Raw genomic sequence first — 17,450 nt, 5'->3', positions numbered from 1 at the left:
ACAAAAACGACAGGCATAGCTGGGACCCATGCAAGTGACAATGGCTGCAGCTTTGGTTTGGAGGAAGTGTGCTTTTGTACGATTTTCCATTCAAGGGCATTGGTCTTTCCATATCAGGCTGTGATGCAGCCAGTCAATATACTCTCCAAACTGCCAAAGAAGCTCGAGTGCTGCAGTGCTTTCTTCTGTGTGCTGGTGTTTCCTTTAAACACCAAGGCGTTTGAAGTTGCTGACCCTCTCCATCTTCCCCTGGCTCATGGAACCTCTGGTTTCCTCCTGAGGTCAATCATCAGCTCCTTGGTCTTGTTGACATTGAGTGAAAGGATATAGACCAGTCTCAGTCTGAGAAAAGTGGTATTATTTCAGATTGAATTTCAATGGAACAAATACAAAATGCCGGAGGAATTCAGCAGGTCAGGCAGCATCTATGAAAATGACGGTCGATGTTTTGGGCCAAGACCCTTCTTCGGGACTGAGAAGGAAGGGGGAAGATGCCAGAATAAAAAGGTGGGGAGAGGGAAAGGAGGCTAACTGGAAGGTAATAGGTGAGGCCAGATGGATGGGTAAGCTCAAGGGCTGGAGAAGAAGGAATCTGAATGGAGAGCAGAGTGGACAATAGGAGAAAGGGAAGGTGAAGGGGATCCAGGGTGAAGTAATAGGCAGTTAGAGAAAGGGTCGAAGTGGGAAATGGGGGGGGGGGGTAGTATTTAGTCACTGGAAGGAGAAATCAATATTCATACCATCAGGTTGAGAGTACCCTGATGGAATTTAAAGTGTTGGTCCTCCACCCTGAAGGTGGCTTTATCTTGACACAAGAGAAGGCTGCAGATTGACACTTCGGAAAGGGAATCAGAATTAAGATGTTTGGCCACTGGGAAGTCGTGCTTGTGGCGCGTGGTGTGGAGGTGCTCGACGACGCAGTCCCCCAATTTACAATGGGAGAATCGTCACCTGTCTGCTCTTTTCCATGGATGCTGCCCGAGCTGCTGAGTTGTGTGTGTTGCTCTGGGTTTGCAGCAGCTGAAGAATCTCTCTTGTTTGTGATTGAATATCACTGCCGGTTCTCTCTTTTTAATAGTTAAAGTTCAATAATTTCAAACATTCCATCCACTTACATAACCCTGAAACCCATTGTATTTATAGATTTGTGATAGCCACACTTCCAGAAAATGAAAACCAAATGCATGTAATTTATTTTAATGGTCTTGGTTTGGCATTATGTAGTTACATTTTGTTAGTGCTGTGATGTCCAATTAATTCCATGTCTGTCTTCAATGTCTGCTTGGCTGCTGTAACAATTTTTCTTCTGGAATTAAGACACTTTGCAATTAGAACTGTCTGTACTTCTGTATATTGAGACAACAGTTTGACAATGATAAAATATATTGGGGTAGAGAGTAAATGTTTTTTGGGTTGAGAGGAAGTACCCTGATTATTAATTTGCTTCATTATAGGAGCAGAATTAGGCCATTCACCCATTGAGTCTGTTCCGTTATTCCATCATGGCTCTCAACCCTATTTTTCTGTCTTCTCCCTATAACTTTAAACGCCCTCTATTAATCACGAGCCTGTCAGCCTCTGCTTTAAATATATCCCATGACTTGGCTTCCAGAGCCATCTATAGCAAAGAATTCCACAGATTCGCCACCATCTGGCTAAAGAAATTCCTCCTCACCTCTGTTTTAAAAGGATGTCCCCCTGGTCCTAGACTCCCCCACTCCAGGAAACATCCTCTCCACAGCCTAGGATCTAGACCTTTCAATATTCGATAGTTTTCATCTTTTAAATCGTTTTATTAATTATTATTGAAAATCAACAACAGAAAAAAATACATCAAAATAATCAAGACAACATATCCATATGTAGAGTAAAAGTTAAACTATCGATCAGGCTGAACAGTATATCAATAATAATCAAAAAACAAAGTATTAAAGCTTTTTTTAATGGAAAAAAGGAAAGAAGGAAAAAAAAAGAACCCTTACTAACTAAAACAGAGAAAAACCCCTAATAAATAAAAAAAGAAAGGGAAAAAAAAACAACCCATTTGGAGCACAAACCTGGAGCTATGCACCATACAAGCTTCCATAAAAAAAAGACATCAAACCACCAACCAAATTCATATAACCAAGCATCAGAAAAGGACCATCTTAATTAACTCAAGTCGAATGATAATAACGGGCAAAAAAACCTCACCTTTTCTCAAAGTCAAATTTAGGATCAAAAGTTCGACTTCTAATTTTTTCCAAACTAAGACATAACATCACCTGAGAGAACCATTGTATCAAAGTGGGAGCAGAGGCATCTTTCCATTTTAATAAACTAGCCCTTCTGGCCAATAATGTGACAAATGCAATTACATATTGGTCAGATATAGAAATACCGTGAATATGTTGAGGAATTATACCAAACAAAACTGTCAATTTATTAGGTTGTAAATTGATTCTTAAAGCTTTAGGGATTATAGAAAAAATAGATTTCCAAAATTGTTTCAATACAGAACACGACCAAAACATATGTGTCACTGTAGCTATCTCAGTTTTGAATCTATCGCACTGATTATTTACATTAGGAAAAATTTTAGACAATCTCTCCTTTGTCAAATAATAATGATGTACAATTTTAAATTGAATTAGAGAATGACTGGCACAAATTGAAGAAGAGTTAACCAGCTTCAAAATTCGCAACCAATCCTCTGTTATCAAGGTCATATTAAGCTCTCTTTTCCAGTCTTGCTTGATCTTAAGTAAAGGATAATTGTCCTGTTGTAATAGTAAATTATAAATTTTCCCAATAAAGCCTTTCACTAAAAGGTTCATTTTTAAAACAATGTCTAACAGGTCAGAATCTTGTATATATGGAAAATTACTTAAATATTCTTGTAAAAAATGTCTGACCTGAAGATATTGCAAAAAATGTGAATATGAGATAGAGTATTTAGTTACTAGTTTCTCAAAGGACATCAATCAACCTTCTTGAAACAAGTCCATAAAGGAAAAAATTCCTTTATTCCTCCAAAGAGAAAAGGTAGGATCATTAAGTGAAGGTTTAAATAGATAGTTTCGATAAATTAAACTAAGAAGGTTAATTTTTTTAAGATTAAAAAACTTATGAAACTGATACCAAATTCGTAGTGATTGATTAATCATAGGATTTATATTAGAATAGAAATTTTGGCTAATTGTACAGGTAAAGGAGCAGTATACCAGACACTCAAGGGTGGCAGGGAACAGAAGTGTGTGCAGTCACAATTACAACAGAGAAAGTACTCAGGAAGCTGAATAGGCTAAAGGTCGATAAATCTCCTGGACCAGATGGAATGCACCCTCGTGTTCTGAAGGAAGTAGCTATGGAGGTTGCGGAGACATTAGCGATGATCTTTCAAAAGTCGATAGATTCTAGCATGGTTCTGGAGGACTGGAAGATTGCAAATGTCACTCCGCTATTTAAGAAGGGGGCAAGGAAGCAAAAAGGAAATTATAGACCTGTTAGCTTGACATCGGTGGTTGGGAAGTTGTTGGGAGTCGATTGTCAAGGATGAGGTTACAGAGTACCTGGAGGCATATAACAAGATAGGCAGAACTCAGCATGGATTCCTTAAAGAAAAATCCTGCCTGACAAACCTATTACAATTTTTTGAGGAAATTACCAGTAGGCTAGACAAGGGAGATGCAGTAGATGTTGTATATTTGGATTTTCAGAAGGCCTTTGACAAGGTGCCACACATGAGGCTACTTAACAAGGTAAGAGCCCATGGTATTGCGGGAAATTTACATACGTGGATAGAGCGTTGGCTGATTGGCAGGAAACAGAGTGTGGGAATAAAGGGATCCTATTCTGGTTGGCTGCCGATTACCAGTGGTGTTCCACAGGGGTCCGTGTTGGGGCCGCTTCTTTTTACATTGTATATCAACGATTTGGATTATGGAATAGATGGCTTTGTGGCTAAGTTTGCTGACGATACGAAGATAGGTGGAGGGGCCGGTAGTGCTGAGGAAACGGAGAGTCTGCGGAGAGACTTGGATAGATTGGAAGAATGAGCAGAGAAGTGGCAAATGAAGTACAATGTTGGAAAGTGTATGGTTATGCACTTCGGCAGAAAAAATAAATGGGCAGACTATTATTTAAATGGGGAAAGAATTCAAAGTTCGGAGATGCAACGGGACTTGGGAGTCCTCGTACGGGATACCCTTAAAGTTAGCCTCCAGGTTGAGTCAGTAGTGAAGAAGGCGAATGCAATATTGGCATTCATTTCTAGAGGAATAGAGTATAGGAGCAGGGATGTGATGTTGAGGCTCTATAAGGCGCTGATGAGACCTCACTTGGAGTGCTGTGGGCAGTTTTGGTCTCCTTATTTAAGAAAGGATGTGCTGACGTTGGAGAGGGTGCAGAGAAGATTCACTAGAATGATTCCGGGAATGAGAGGGTTAACATATGAGGAACGTTTTTCCGTTCTTGGACTGTATTCCTTGGAGTTTAGAAGAATGAGGGGAGACCTTATAGAAACATTTCGAATGTTGAAAGGCATGGACAGGGTCGATGTGGCAAAGTTGTTTCCCATGATGGGGGAGTCTAGTACGAGAGAGCATGACTTAAGGATTGAAGGGCGCCCATTCAGAACAGAAATGCGAAGAAATTTTTTTAGTCAGAGGGTGGTGAATCTATGGAATTCGTTGCCATGGGCAGCAGTGGAGGCCATGTCATTGGGTGTATTTAAGGCAGAGATTGATAGGTATCTGAGTAGCCAGGGCATCAAAGGTTATGGTGAGAAGGCGGGGGAGTGGGACTAAATGGGAGAATGGATCAGCTCATGATAAAATGGCAGAGCAGACTTGATGGATCGAATGGCCGACTTCTGCTCCTTTGTCTTATGGTCTTATGGTCTAGTAACGAAGCTAGATGAAATTATTTCACAGTTTTCAATTCCAAGTCAACCCAGGATGGTGGTTCCTTTTTATCGGTTCAATACAAACAAGAACACGCATAACGTATATTAACCGCCCAATAATACATCCTTAAATTAGGTAAGGTAAGACCTCCATCCTTTTTTAATTTTTGTAAATGACATTTTCCAATTCTTGGTCTTTTATTATTCCAAACAAAAGATGAAATAATAGAGTTAACTTGATCAAAAAACTTCTTAGAGAAATAGGAATGTTTTGAAATACAAATAAAAATTTTGGTAAAATCATCATTTTAACTACATGAATTCGACCTACCAAGGAAAGTGTAAGTGGATTCCATCTAGAAAAAAAATTGCTTCATAAAATCCACTAAGGGAACTAAATTAGCTCTATAAAGGTCTCCATAATTTTTCGTAATGGTAATACCTAAATATTTAAAAGAATCCGTAACTTTTAAAGGAATGTTATCATATATAGAAGCAGAATCATTTAAAGGAAATAATTAACTTTTATGCAGGTTTAATTTATATCCTGAAAACAATCCAAATTCATTTAATAATTTCAATAAGCTAGGAATAGATTCTTCGGGGTTCGAAATATAAACCAAAAAATCATCTGCATTAAGGGAGAGCTTATGAATAGTCCCATTTATAGAAATTCCTTGAATATTTTTAGCTTCACAAAGTGCAATAGCCAAAGGTTCCAACATCAAGTTAAATAACAGAGGACTTAACAGACATTCTTGTTTCGTACCCCGAGGAAGTTGGAAAAAGGGGGATCTACAGTTATTCGTGATAACAGTGGCAATAGGGCTTTTATATATCAATCTAATCCATTTATTAAAATTAGTACCAAAGCCAAATTTCTCTAAAACATTAAATTGATATTTCCATTCAACTCTATCAAATGCCTTTTCAGCATCTAGAGAAACAACACATTGGGGAGTCTTAGAGAGGGATGAGTATATAATATTTAACAATCTCCGAGTATTAGAAAAAGAATAACGGCTTTTTATAAAACCCGTTTGATCCTGAGAGATAATTTTTGCTAGTATATTCTCCATTCAATTAGCCATTATTTTTGAAAGAATTTTGGCATCCACATTTAATAATGAAATAGGTCTATATGAAGCACAATCAGTAGGATCTTTATCTTTCTTAAGGATTAAGGAAATAGAAGCTTTATAAAATGTGGAAGATAACTCTCCTGACATAAAAGAATCTTTAAGCATTTCCAACATATAAGGAGTAAACAAATGTTCAGATTTTTTATAAAATCCTACAGTAAAACCATCCAATCCAGGAGCTTTACCAGATTGCATTGAAAGAATAGCTTTCTGAATTTCTCTTTCAGTAAAAGGAGCATCAAGAACTTGCTGATCTTCAACAGATATTCTAGGAAAATCAATCTTTTGTAAAAAGGCATACATATTAGAAGGGTCAGCTGGAAACTGAGATTTATAAAGTTCACTGTAATAGTCTTGAAAAACTTTATTAATATGTTCATAATCACAAGCTAAACTACCATCTCTCTTACGAATTTTTAAAATTTGTCTTTTAGCTCTAACTGCTTTAAGTTGAGATGTTAATAGCTTGTTACTTTTATCTCCAGACATATAAAATTAACTTTTTAATTTAAGTAAATTTCTTTCAATCGGGTAAGTTAATAGTAAATTATATTGAAATATTCAACCCTTTGTTTAAATAGATCAACATTAGGAGAAACTGCATAAGTATTATATAGATCTTTAATAGTTTGGAAATTCTATCTAATTCTATTTTTGTTTGTTTCTTAAGTTTAGCCAAATAAGATATTATCTGACCTCGCAAATATGTTTTGAGTGTATCCCATGTAATCAATTTCAAAACATCTCCCGTATTATTAAAAAGAAAGAAATCTTTTATCTGAATCTCTATGAATTTAACCAAGTCCAAACTTTGTAATAAATTTTCTGGAAAGCGCCAAAGCAAGTTTACATTACTAACATCATTTAACTCAAGAGTTAAACTTAAAGGCGCATGATCCCAGACTGCAATAGCATCATATTCACATTTCTGAACTTTGGACAAAAATCGGAAATCAGCTATAAAATAATCAATTCTGGAATATTTATTATGAACATGTGAATAAAAAGAATAATCTCTGTCATTAGGATGTAAATTTCTCCAGATTTCCATCAAACCATAATCAGTTAAAAAGGAATTAATAAGTGTTGCCGAACGACTCAGAGGCTGCTGATTGGTTGAACTTCTGTCAATCAAAGGATTTAAGCAACAGTTGAAATCACCTCTCATCAGCAGCATATATTCATTTGTCTGGTAATAAACCAAATACATTTTTTAAAAAAGGATCATCTACATTAGGTCCATATAGATTTACCAGGACAATTTTTCTATTACAAATAGTTCCTTTAATAATTAAAAATCTACCATTATTATCTGAAACAATGTCTTCTTGAATAAATAAAATATTAGATTTAATAAAAATAGATACTCTCTTGGTTTTATTATGACAAGTAGCATGATATTGAAGGCCTTTCCATGTTTTAAAAAATCTATTTTGATCGCCCGTTCTGATAAGCGTTTCTTGAGCAAAAATTATATCGGGCTGGAATCGATTAATAACTTTAAATGTCTTCCTTCGTTTAATAGGGTGATTCCAGCCACGTACATTCCAACTAATAACGTTTATCTGTTTAAATACCATTGGATATTATTCTGAACACGACAATACACGCATACCATCGCGGGCTAATCAAAGATGGCGATGATGAACATAACCAAGTAGAAAATGCGCATGCTCCAGAGCTCCACAATGGGGAAAAAATACAAAAAGTGTGTGAAACAAAATTCCTACAATAAGCCCCAAAAAACAAAAATACCCTCAGACATCCCACCATCCCCAAGGAAGAAAATCGGGCGAAAGAGAGAAAGAGCCGGAACGCATCCCCAAGAATAATGATTAAAAGTTTTTAATCCCAATACCCCCTCCCCCTTACAAAGAAAATAAGTAACCTTAAGATAAAAAAAACCAGCAAAGAAAAAAAAGTTTATACTTAATCAATAAACATAAGCTAAAAGAATGCAATGACAGTCTCCAAAGGCGCCAAAACAATGCTATTAACCCAAACAATTTAATCTCTAAAGAGAGAAAAGCCACGCCATTATTCTTTAACTTATTACCTTATTTAACAAAAGAATTAAAGCTAATTATCTATTACTAAACACTCCAAAAAAAAGATCTATATAAACAGCAAGCAACCTATCACTTAATAAAGAAAAATGGAAACAGATAATCAAACCAGTTCACAATCTATCCGCTGTATTAATTCACTCCGTGTACTAAACAGTCTTCAAAAAAAGTCATTCTTCAATCAAACCAAGAAGGCCACCTCTTCTTTAAGTAATCCATCGATCAAAAGATATCTTCAGCATACCGAGATCTTCAAAAACCTGTTTTCTTTCGGAGAATTATTCAGAGACTCTAATATCTTTCATACATCAGACGATTCCACAATAGAATTGACAAAATCCAATGCCGCTTGGGGATCCAAAAAGACACAAGGAGTAGAGACTTTAGGGAATAGCTTTAATTTCGCTGGGTATCTCAGGGATGGAAACAGAGCTTTTTCGTAACCAATCTTCATGACCGGTTTGAATTTAATCCGTTGTTGCATAACTTCCCGAGGATAATCTTCATAAAAACGGATCTCGGAACCGTTAAATTTAAAAACTTTCTGTTTTCTTGCACATTTTATAATTTGGTCTTTAACTTTAAAGCGAAGAAAGTTGACTAAAATTGGTCGAGCTTTACCTGATCCAGTGAAAATTCTGTGAGCTCTTTCAATATCGGGAGGCTGAGATAGAATATCCGGGAACAGAGATTGAAACATATTGGCAAAATAATCCAATAGATCTCCAGATTCTAAACCTTCCGAAGGACCTAAAATACGAATGTTGTTTCTTCGAGACTTTGCCTCTAAATCGACAATTTTGCGTTGAGCCTGTTCCAGTCGGGTTGAAATATCCACAATCTGACATTTTGATTCTTTAAGCTCAGTATTCAAGGAAAGAATATTTTCCTCAATAGTCTGTAAACTTTGTTGGAACGACTTCAACTCAGAAGTGTTATTATCCATTTTATTATTGAGATCCATCAACATACATTCCAAAAGCTCAGCCCAGACAGGCATATCTTCTGATTTTTCTTTCGAAGTTTTTCCCTTTCCATTGCTGGGTTCAAAAGGCTGTTTTCCACTTCTTAAAGGATACGACATAATAACCACTATTTCCCTCCAAGATCCAGAAAATAGAAGTTGAATAATTCAAGGATTAAACTGGGGAAAAGGAGGAATTAAAGGCAGCCACGGGATTTGTATGTTACTCCATTGAGCAGCAGGCGGAACACCAATATTCGATAGTTTTCAGTGTGATTCAGCCCTTCATTCTTCTAAACTCCAGTGAGTACAGGCCCAGAGCCATCAAATGCTCCTCATACATCAACCCTTCCATTCTCTGGATCATTCTTGTGAATCTCCTCTGGACCCTCTCTAATGCCAGCTCATCCTTTCTTAGTTAAGGGGCCCAAAACTGATCACAATGCTCTTATAAGACCAATGCCTTATAAAGACTGAACTTTTCCTGTTGCTGATGTAATTTAACTCTAATATGTCACCAGAAACTTGATGGTAGATGAAAATATAAATTACATTCCTAAATATAATACATATGTTTAAACGTCATGCGTATAAAACTCTGTATCCCAATTCATTACCAGCCATTATGTTAATCTAATCAGTGCACAAAACTGAATCAATAATTGTCAACAATTATGCTATTTTGAAAGAAGTTAAGCCCTGTGCTATCAACTGTAACAATGATATTCCTGGATCCAATTACTCTGCTCAAGAACCTGCTGCACTTATTTCCATATTTGGCATCTGAGAAGCCCGTTCACCCTACACTACATAGCCATTTTATTCAGTACCTCCTGCACTTAATAAAGTGGCCACTGAATGTATGTTCGTGGTCTTCTGCTGCTGAAGCCCGTCCACTTCAAGGTTCGATGTGTTGGGTGTTCAGAGATGCTCTTCTGCACACGGTTACTTGAGTTAGTCACCTTGAACTCCTCAGCCCTCAGAACTGCCCCTCACGAGATTTTTTTTGTTTTGTTTTTCACATCATTCTCTGTCGTGTGTGAAAATCCCAGAAGATCAGCAGTTTCTGAGATACTTGAACCTCCCCGTCTGGAACCAACAATCATTCTATGCTCAATGTCACTGAGGTTACAGTTCTTCCCCATTGTTAATCGACAGCGAGAGGTGATGCCCTCTTGGCCATGTCTGCATGCTTTTGTGCATTGAGTTGCTGCTACTTGATTGGCTGATTAGGTATTAGCGTTAACAAGCGTGCGTACCTAATAAATAAGCTACTGACTGTATATGCTGCACTATTATCCACATCTCCTTGGCTATTCATTACTTGTTCACATAATCGATACCAGTTCACATTGCCTGACTAGAATTCTTAAATCAGCATCAGGTTTCATATCCCTGTATCACTGCTAAACGTTGTCAAATCTTTTGTTTGCTGCAGCAGTACAGTGTAATACATAAATTAAAAAACTATACAATAAGAAATGTATATAAAATAATTAATGCAAAAAGAGACTAAAAACAAACACTGAGATAATGTACATTGGTTCAGAAACCTGTTGGCAGAGGGGAAGGAGCTGTTCATAAACTTTGAGTGTGTGTCTTAGGCTCCTGTACTTCCTCCTTGATGGTAGCAATCAGAAAAGGGCATGTTCTGGGTGATTGGGGTCCTGAATGATGGATGCCACCTTTCTGAAGATGCTGGCAAGGCCAGTGCCAGTGATGGAGCTGGCTAAGTTTATACAACTTTCTGCACCTTTTTCCAATCCAGTGCTGTGGCCCCTCCAGACCAGGCGGTGATGTAACGAGTTAGAATGATCTCCACGGTACATCTGTAGAAATGCCGCGCCTTCTCAGTTATTGTAAAGTTATTTCAAAGTTAACTGACAGCTTAAATATTGGATTTTTTTTCCCTCACAGAAGCAGTATGGATTGGATAATCGTGGAGGGTACAAACAACAGACACTGGAAAATATGGATAGGGCTGTTTGCCGGGGTGAAATGAAACCTGCAGACTACCATCGACGGAGAACAGAAGTTATGGAAGCACTGGCATTGGGGGAAGATGATGGCAGAACTAAGACGTTGGGTATGATTGGTTCAATCTTTAAATTTTACATCTTAAGCAAAATTTTCATGGCTGCTTTGTGAAACTACTGCTGTGATAAACCACGTTTAGCCTCTGATGCATCGCTTGAGTCCTAGAAACAAGGCAATTTTTTTCTCTCCTGGTAGGTACCTGTAATAGGACTAACTCTGGTAATGCAGCACTTTTACGGCTTTAGCCATTTCAGAGTTCAGAGTTCAATTCTGCTGCTGCTCTGTACGTCACCCCCATGGAATGCATGGTTTTCTCTGGGTCCCGTAGTCCAAACACATACCCAGTAGGTTAATTAGCCATTGTAAATTGCCCCACGATTAGGTTAGGGTTAAAGCGGGTGTGCTGGGGGGTTGTGTGGCTCAAAGGCCAGAAAGGCTTACTGCACACTATTACCAAATAAATAAGTAGAAATTTCCACAGAGGTCCCAGTTGTGATTTTGGTGTTAGGGAAACTAGTTTGCTAGGGAAGCTTGATTAAAGTTGTTTGCAACCAAATTAGACATGGTCTTTGAAGTAAAGAGAGCTTTATTCACGATATCACGGGGAGTGGAACCGCCAACAGTGAGTTCAAGCTCCGAACAATACAGAGAGCACAGCTCCTTTTATGCCTGTACAAATCAATTGCAAAAACAAAGGCTGTTTGATTAACCTGGTGAATTGGAAAAGATATGATAGATTCACATGCGATTCCCTTATGATAACAGCCAAAACTTAAAAATTCAGTCCTGTGTACAACTTTGTATTAACGAAATAGTTGCCTCATATCTTTGAGTCTAATTCTTACAAGATGAGCAACTGCAAGTATTTAATCTAAGAATTATCTCTGCTGAAATTATCTTTCCTTCAATTATTCGAATAGCTTCGACTGGAGCATTTACCATTTCTGGGGTATTTTTCATCAGTCCATTTCAGTGCTGTTTGGGTGCTTGTCAAAGGGGGTCTAGATCCTATGGGTATAGATTTTCCCATCAATGCTTCAAAAGGGGTCAGATTAGTGGTCCTGTTAACGTGATTTCTCAAGGCATACAGAGAAATTGGCAGCACCTCAGGCCATTTCTATCCTGCCTTTTGGCGCCATACTTTGGCCAGAGTGTCTTTCAGTCCTCCATTCATCCTTTCCAGTATTCCCAATGATTGTGGTTGGTAGGGCACATGCTACTCCCAGGAGAATCCCAGGTCTTGTCCAATACTTTAGTTAATTTTCCCATACAGCACGTTCCTCTATCACTATTAAACTTACAAGGAATTCCAAATTGTGGAATAATCTCCTCCATCAGTTATTTACCTACTGTCCTGGTGTCATCTTTTCGTATGGGAAGGGTCTCTATCCATTTGGAAAACATGTCCACTATTACTAACGAATATTTATGTCCCCCACTTGCTGGCATATGTACAAAGTCTGTGTAGTCAAAGTGCAGATTCATAAATGGTACAGATATTCACAGTTTTACCCTCAGCTGAGGTGCGGGTTCTAGTGAGAGCAAATAGCTCAGCTGATGTTCCTGAAGGGAGGGAACCCACTTCCAATACCTCACGTCTCAAAATCATCAGGTTTACACCATGAACCATTAGTAAAAAGAATTAGAGCAACACACATCAAAGTTGCTGGTGAACGCAGCAGGCCAGGCAGCATCTCTAGGAAGAGGTACAGTCGACATTTTGGGCCGAGACCCTTCGTCAGGACTAACTGAAGGAAGAGCTAGTAAGAGATTTGAAAGTGGGAGGGGGAGGGGGAGATCCGAAATGATAGGAGAAGACAGGAGGGGGAGGGATGGAGCCAAGAGCTGGACAGGTGATAGGCAAAAGGGATACGAGAGGATCATGGGACAGGAGGCCCAGGGAGAAGGAAAAGGGGGAGGGGGGGAAAAACCCTGAGGATGGGCAAGGGGTATAGTCAGAGGGACAGAGGGAGAAAAAGGAGAGTGAGAGAAAGAATGTGTGCATAAAAATAAGTAACAGATGGGGTACGAGGGGGAGGTGGGGCCTAGCGGAAGTTGGAGAAGTCAATGTTCATGCCATCAGGTTGGAGGCTACCCAGACGGAATATAAGGTGTTGTTCCTCCAACCTGAGTGTGGCTTCATCTTTACAGTAGAGGAGGCCGTGGATAGACATGTCGGAATGGGAATGGGATGTGGAATTAAAATGTGTGGCCACTGGGAGATCCTGCTTTCTCTGGCGGACAGAGCGTAGATGTTCAGCAAAGCGGTCTCCCAGTCTGCGTCGGGTCTCGCCAATATATAGAAGGCCACATCGGGAGCACCGGGCGCAGTATATCACCCCAGCCGACTCACAGGTGAAGTGTCACCTGACCTGGAAGGACTGTCTGGGGCCCTGAATGGTGGTGAGGGAGGAAGTGTAAGGGCATGTGTAGCACTTGTTCTGCTTAAAAAGAATTAGATCTGGGTTATTTAAGGGGGTAGACTTAAATCAGGACCAGAGGAGGTAGTGATTTCTACAGTTATCGTGCCGTACGGTGTCACTGCGAGTGGTAACAAGGGTGGCCGGACTAAGGGCGGGTGCTATTTTAAAATCAAATTTAACATTGAGAATAGCAAACCCTGCTCACCTTTCTGCTGTAAAGTGTTGCGTAGCCGCTGAGTTGAGGAGTGGCGTTACTGTGGGAGGAGTCAATACTGTGCAGGCGTGCTCCAATATTGTAGGCGTCGGCTTTTCGACCATCACTGCTGTCACCGCCACAGCTCGTAGGCCGTCAGGCAGGCCACGCACCACGGGCGGAGACTGAGTGCCACCGGTCTTCTCAAGTCAGGACAGCGCTCGCAAATCGCTCCTTTTCCTTAGTAGCTAACTGGAAGGATTTGGAGTAGTCGGGAATGCCCAGGGCTGGTGCGTGGAGCAATTCCTTCTTTAGAACCTCATATGCCTGTTCCATTTCTGGGCTCCATTGTGTCCTGCAGTATAGCACAGCATTATAGGTTCTACGTTCAGGAACCCAGTGTCGACACTAATCTGTCATTCCGAGGAATGCATCTGTTTTTTGTTAAATTTTCTGGTCGAGGAGATTGTGCGATGGTGGACTCACGTTCAGGACCAAGTCTCCTAGTGCCTTGCTGCAGAACGTAGTCCAAATAAGAAACAGTTGTTTATCAGAATAATAACTTAGATAATGAGTCTCGGTGTCCATGGGCTGCCAAGTGGTTTAACAATTCTACAGTCTTTCTGGCAATCCGCCAGCGCCTTGGAGGCCAGCCGCAGATCATCAGCACATTGTAAAATGACACTAGTACCTGGTAACAGTAATGTGTTCGAATCGCCTCATGCAGCAGCCACATACACTGCTGGGCTCTCAGTCGAGCCCTGAGGCAACCTCGTCCAGGTAACACACACAAAATGCTGGAGGAATGCAGCGGGCCAGGCAGCATCTGTGGAAAAGAGTACAGTCGACGCTTTGGACCGAAACCCTTCGGCAGGACTCAGGTATACATTGGTATCCATTATAGGTAAAGGCAAACATGCATTGACTGTCCTCGTGCAGAGGGACCAAGAAGAAGGGGGAGTAAAGGTGTACTATCAAGATTCAGATGGTATAGAGACTGAAATGGCATTTGTGTCCAGTACAACTGGGGAAATGGGCTGTACTGTCCAGCTGACAGCCTGCAGATCTTGCGCAAACCGCCATGGACTGGTCAAGAACACTGAGGCTGTCTACAAGAAGGGTCAGAGCCGTCTCTATTTCCTGAGGAGACTGAGGTCCTTTAACGTCTGTCGGACGATGCTGAGGATGTTCTACGAGTCTCTGGTGGCCAGTGCTATCATGTTTGCTGTTGTGTGCTGGGGCAGCAGGCTGAGGGTAGCAGACACCAGCAGAATCAACAAACTCATTCGTAAGGCCAGTGATGTTGTGGGGATGGAACTGGACTCTCTGACGTTGGTGTCTGAAAAGAGGATGCTGTCCAGGTTGCATGCCATCTTGGACAATGTCTCCCATCAAATGTACTGGTCGGGCACAGGAGTACATTCAGTCAGAGACTCATTCCACCGAGATGCAACACTGAGCATCATAGGAAGTCATTCCTGCCTGTGGCCATCAAACTTTACAACTCCTCCCCTGGAGGGTCAGACACCCTGAGCCAATAGGCTGGTCCTGGCCTTATTTCCTGGTATAATTTACATATTACTATTTAATTATTTATGGTGCAACTGTAACGAAAACCAGTTTCCCTCGGGATCAATAAAGTATGACCATGACTATGACTATGCAGCCTGTCCAGCTTTGGGTTTGGCAATATTGTGCCTAAAAGAGCGAGTTTTAAGAGGATTTGTCACAATCGCTCCAGTATCAGACCAAAATAGGTTACGCCAGTGGGAAGGGTGCTCTGAATTTGCTCTTCTAACCATTTCACCATCGGAGCCAGATATTTAGGCTTAGAGGGAGCTTCATTCCCAGGGATACATGAGGCATGCAGTGGTCTCCTTCCTGGAAGTGTATAGCTGTAACTTGGCGGCTATTCCCTCAGGGCTAAAAAAAATACTTGGCCCTTAAAGCACAGATTATAACGCTCTCCATCCTGAGCTTCGGCTTTTTCTTGTCTCCATCATCAATTTGAATGAGTGTGTTACTTCAAGTCGCAAACAATTTAAAAAGGTTTACACCGTTAAAGGTCCATTCTGTTCCAGTTGTATTCCTGCACTATTTTCCCACGCATCTTTGAACTGGAAAATGAAATCTGTTACAGACTCACCCTTTTTCTGTCGGCATCTCGTGAACTCCCCAGAATCACCATGCTGACTGGCCCCTGCTAGGATTGTGTTCTAACCATGTCTGTCTGTATACCGGGGTTGCCTTCACCTCCATCTGCATTCTCTGCATTCGGGACCCAATCGCCATTTGTTCCCCGGGGTACAGCAAATCATCGTTTGAGGGTGGATCAAGCATCAGGACTGGCGAAGGGTTCCGGCCCGAAACGTTGACTGATCGTTTCCACGGATACTGCCCGACCTGCTGAGTTCCTCCAGCGTGTTGTGAAAGTACCTGCTGTCTCCAGTTTCCAGCTATACCGGATGCACCAGGAGCTCACCCAGAAGTTGCTTAGTCTTATACTGTTTTACCTTTTTCTCTGTATGTTTATGCATCAGAGCCTTTGTCGGTAGATCGACAGGCCTCGAGGCTGTGTCTCTTCTCTCCGGCATCGCACCGGTGGCTTTGGTGCATTTGCTTTCATCACTACCCATTTCTTACCTGTTAGTTTTAGGTCAACCTGTAATCACATTTAGTTAGTTTTCGATCACAATACAACTTCCTTACTCTTTTCCGACCAGAATTTATCTCAGTCTTCAAAGTACTTCATCCTTTAATTTGACTATTCAGTGGACTCCCTGTGGGTCTCGGACCCCGTCTTCCTTCTTCTATCTTGTCCCTCCCCAGGAGCTCAGGGATAGTCACCGGCCGGCCGGGCCCCTCATCTGCACCAGTCTTGCCCTACTGGTCTTGTCTCCCCCGGGTTCTCTCAGACATTCCCCAAGCATACCTCACATTGTCAGAGAAACTTACTATTGTCAGGGTTCGCTTGGATCCCGTATCTATAGGGATCCCAACCTCGTCACCAAATTGTTAGGGAAATTGATTTGCTAAAGAAATGCGATTAATGTTGATCGCAAGTAAATTAGACACGGACTTCGAAGTAAAGAGAGCTTTATTCACAGTGTCATGGGGAGTGGAACCTCCAACAGCGAGTTCAAACTCCAAACGATACAGAGAGCACAGCTCCTTTTATGCCTGTACAAATCCATTGCAAAAGTGAAAGCCATTCGATTAACCTGGTGAAAAGGAAAAGATAAGCTAGGTTCACATGCAGCTCTCTTGTGATAAACTATACCCATAGTAACAGTCAAAATTTGTATTAACAAACTGCTTGTCTCATATCCTTGAGTCTAATTCTTACAAGATAAGCAACTGCCAAGTATTTAATCTTTGCTGAATTGTCTCTGCTGAAAGTCAAGGTCATATTTATAACAAACTAAGCTGCAGACTGATTTCTACGCTCAAAGCCAATATTAACCCTTTGTCTATCAAAATTTTCAACACAATATTTTCCACCACACTGGGCCCAGACCACGACAGCATATTCTGCTCTGCTGCTTGAGCTGATGGTTTGTTTTGCACTGCTCTGGTTACGTTCTTATGGAGTTCCAGTGTAGGAACATCTTCCAAACGAAATGGCTCCAGTTAAACATGCTGCAAGCACAGTAGTCCCATGAAGATGAATAGTAGAAATCAGCCGGTGGCAGAAAATTTAGTGGCCAATATTTTATTATTTAAGGTGGTTGTAACTCAAA

At 40.4% G+C, this 17,450-nt stretch overlaps 1 protein-coding gene across 3 annotated transcripts in view; it reads left to right on the top strand.

Annotated features, from left to right (window-relative positions):
• zufsp (zinc finger containing ubiquitin peptidase 1) overlaps nt 1-17,450 on the top strand; it is a 79,241-nt gene that overhangs the window by 20,406 nt on the left and 41,385 nt on the right. For all 3 annotated transcript variants that reach the window (XM_072251633.1, XM_072251632.1, XM_072251631.1), the window contains exon 5: nt 10,975-11,143. In XM_072251633.1, the coding sequence (XP_072107734.1) occupies nt 10,975-11,143 (169 nt within the window). The remainder of the gene's footprint in view (nt 1-10,974; nt 11,144-17,450) is intronic.

This window comes from Mobula birostris, chromosome 2, assembly GCF_030028105.1.
Source record: "Mobula birostris isolate sMobBir1 chromosome 2, sMobBir1.hap1, whole genome shotgun sequence".
In the NCBI taxonomy this organism is placed as follows: Eukaryota; Metazoa; Chordata; class Chondrichthyes; order Myliobatiformes; family Myliobatidae; genus Mobula; species Mobula birostris.
This window is presented reverse-complemented; position numbering and strand designations above follow the sequence as displayed.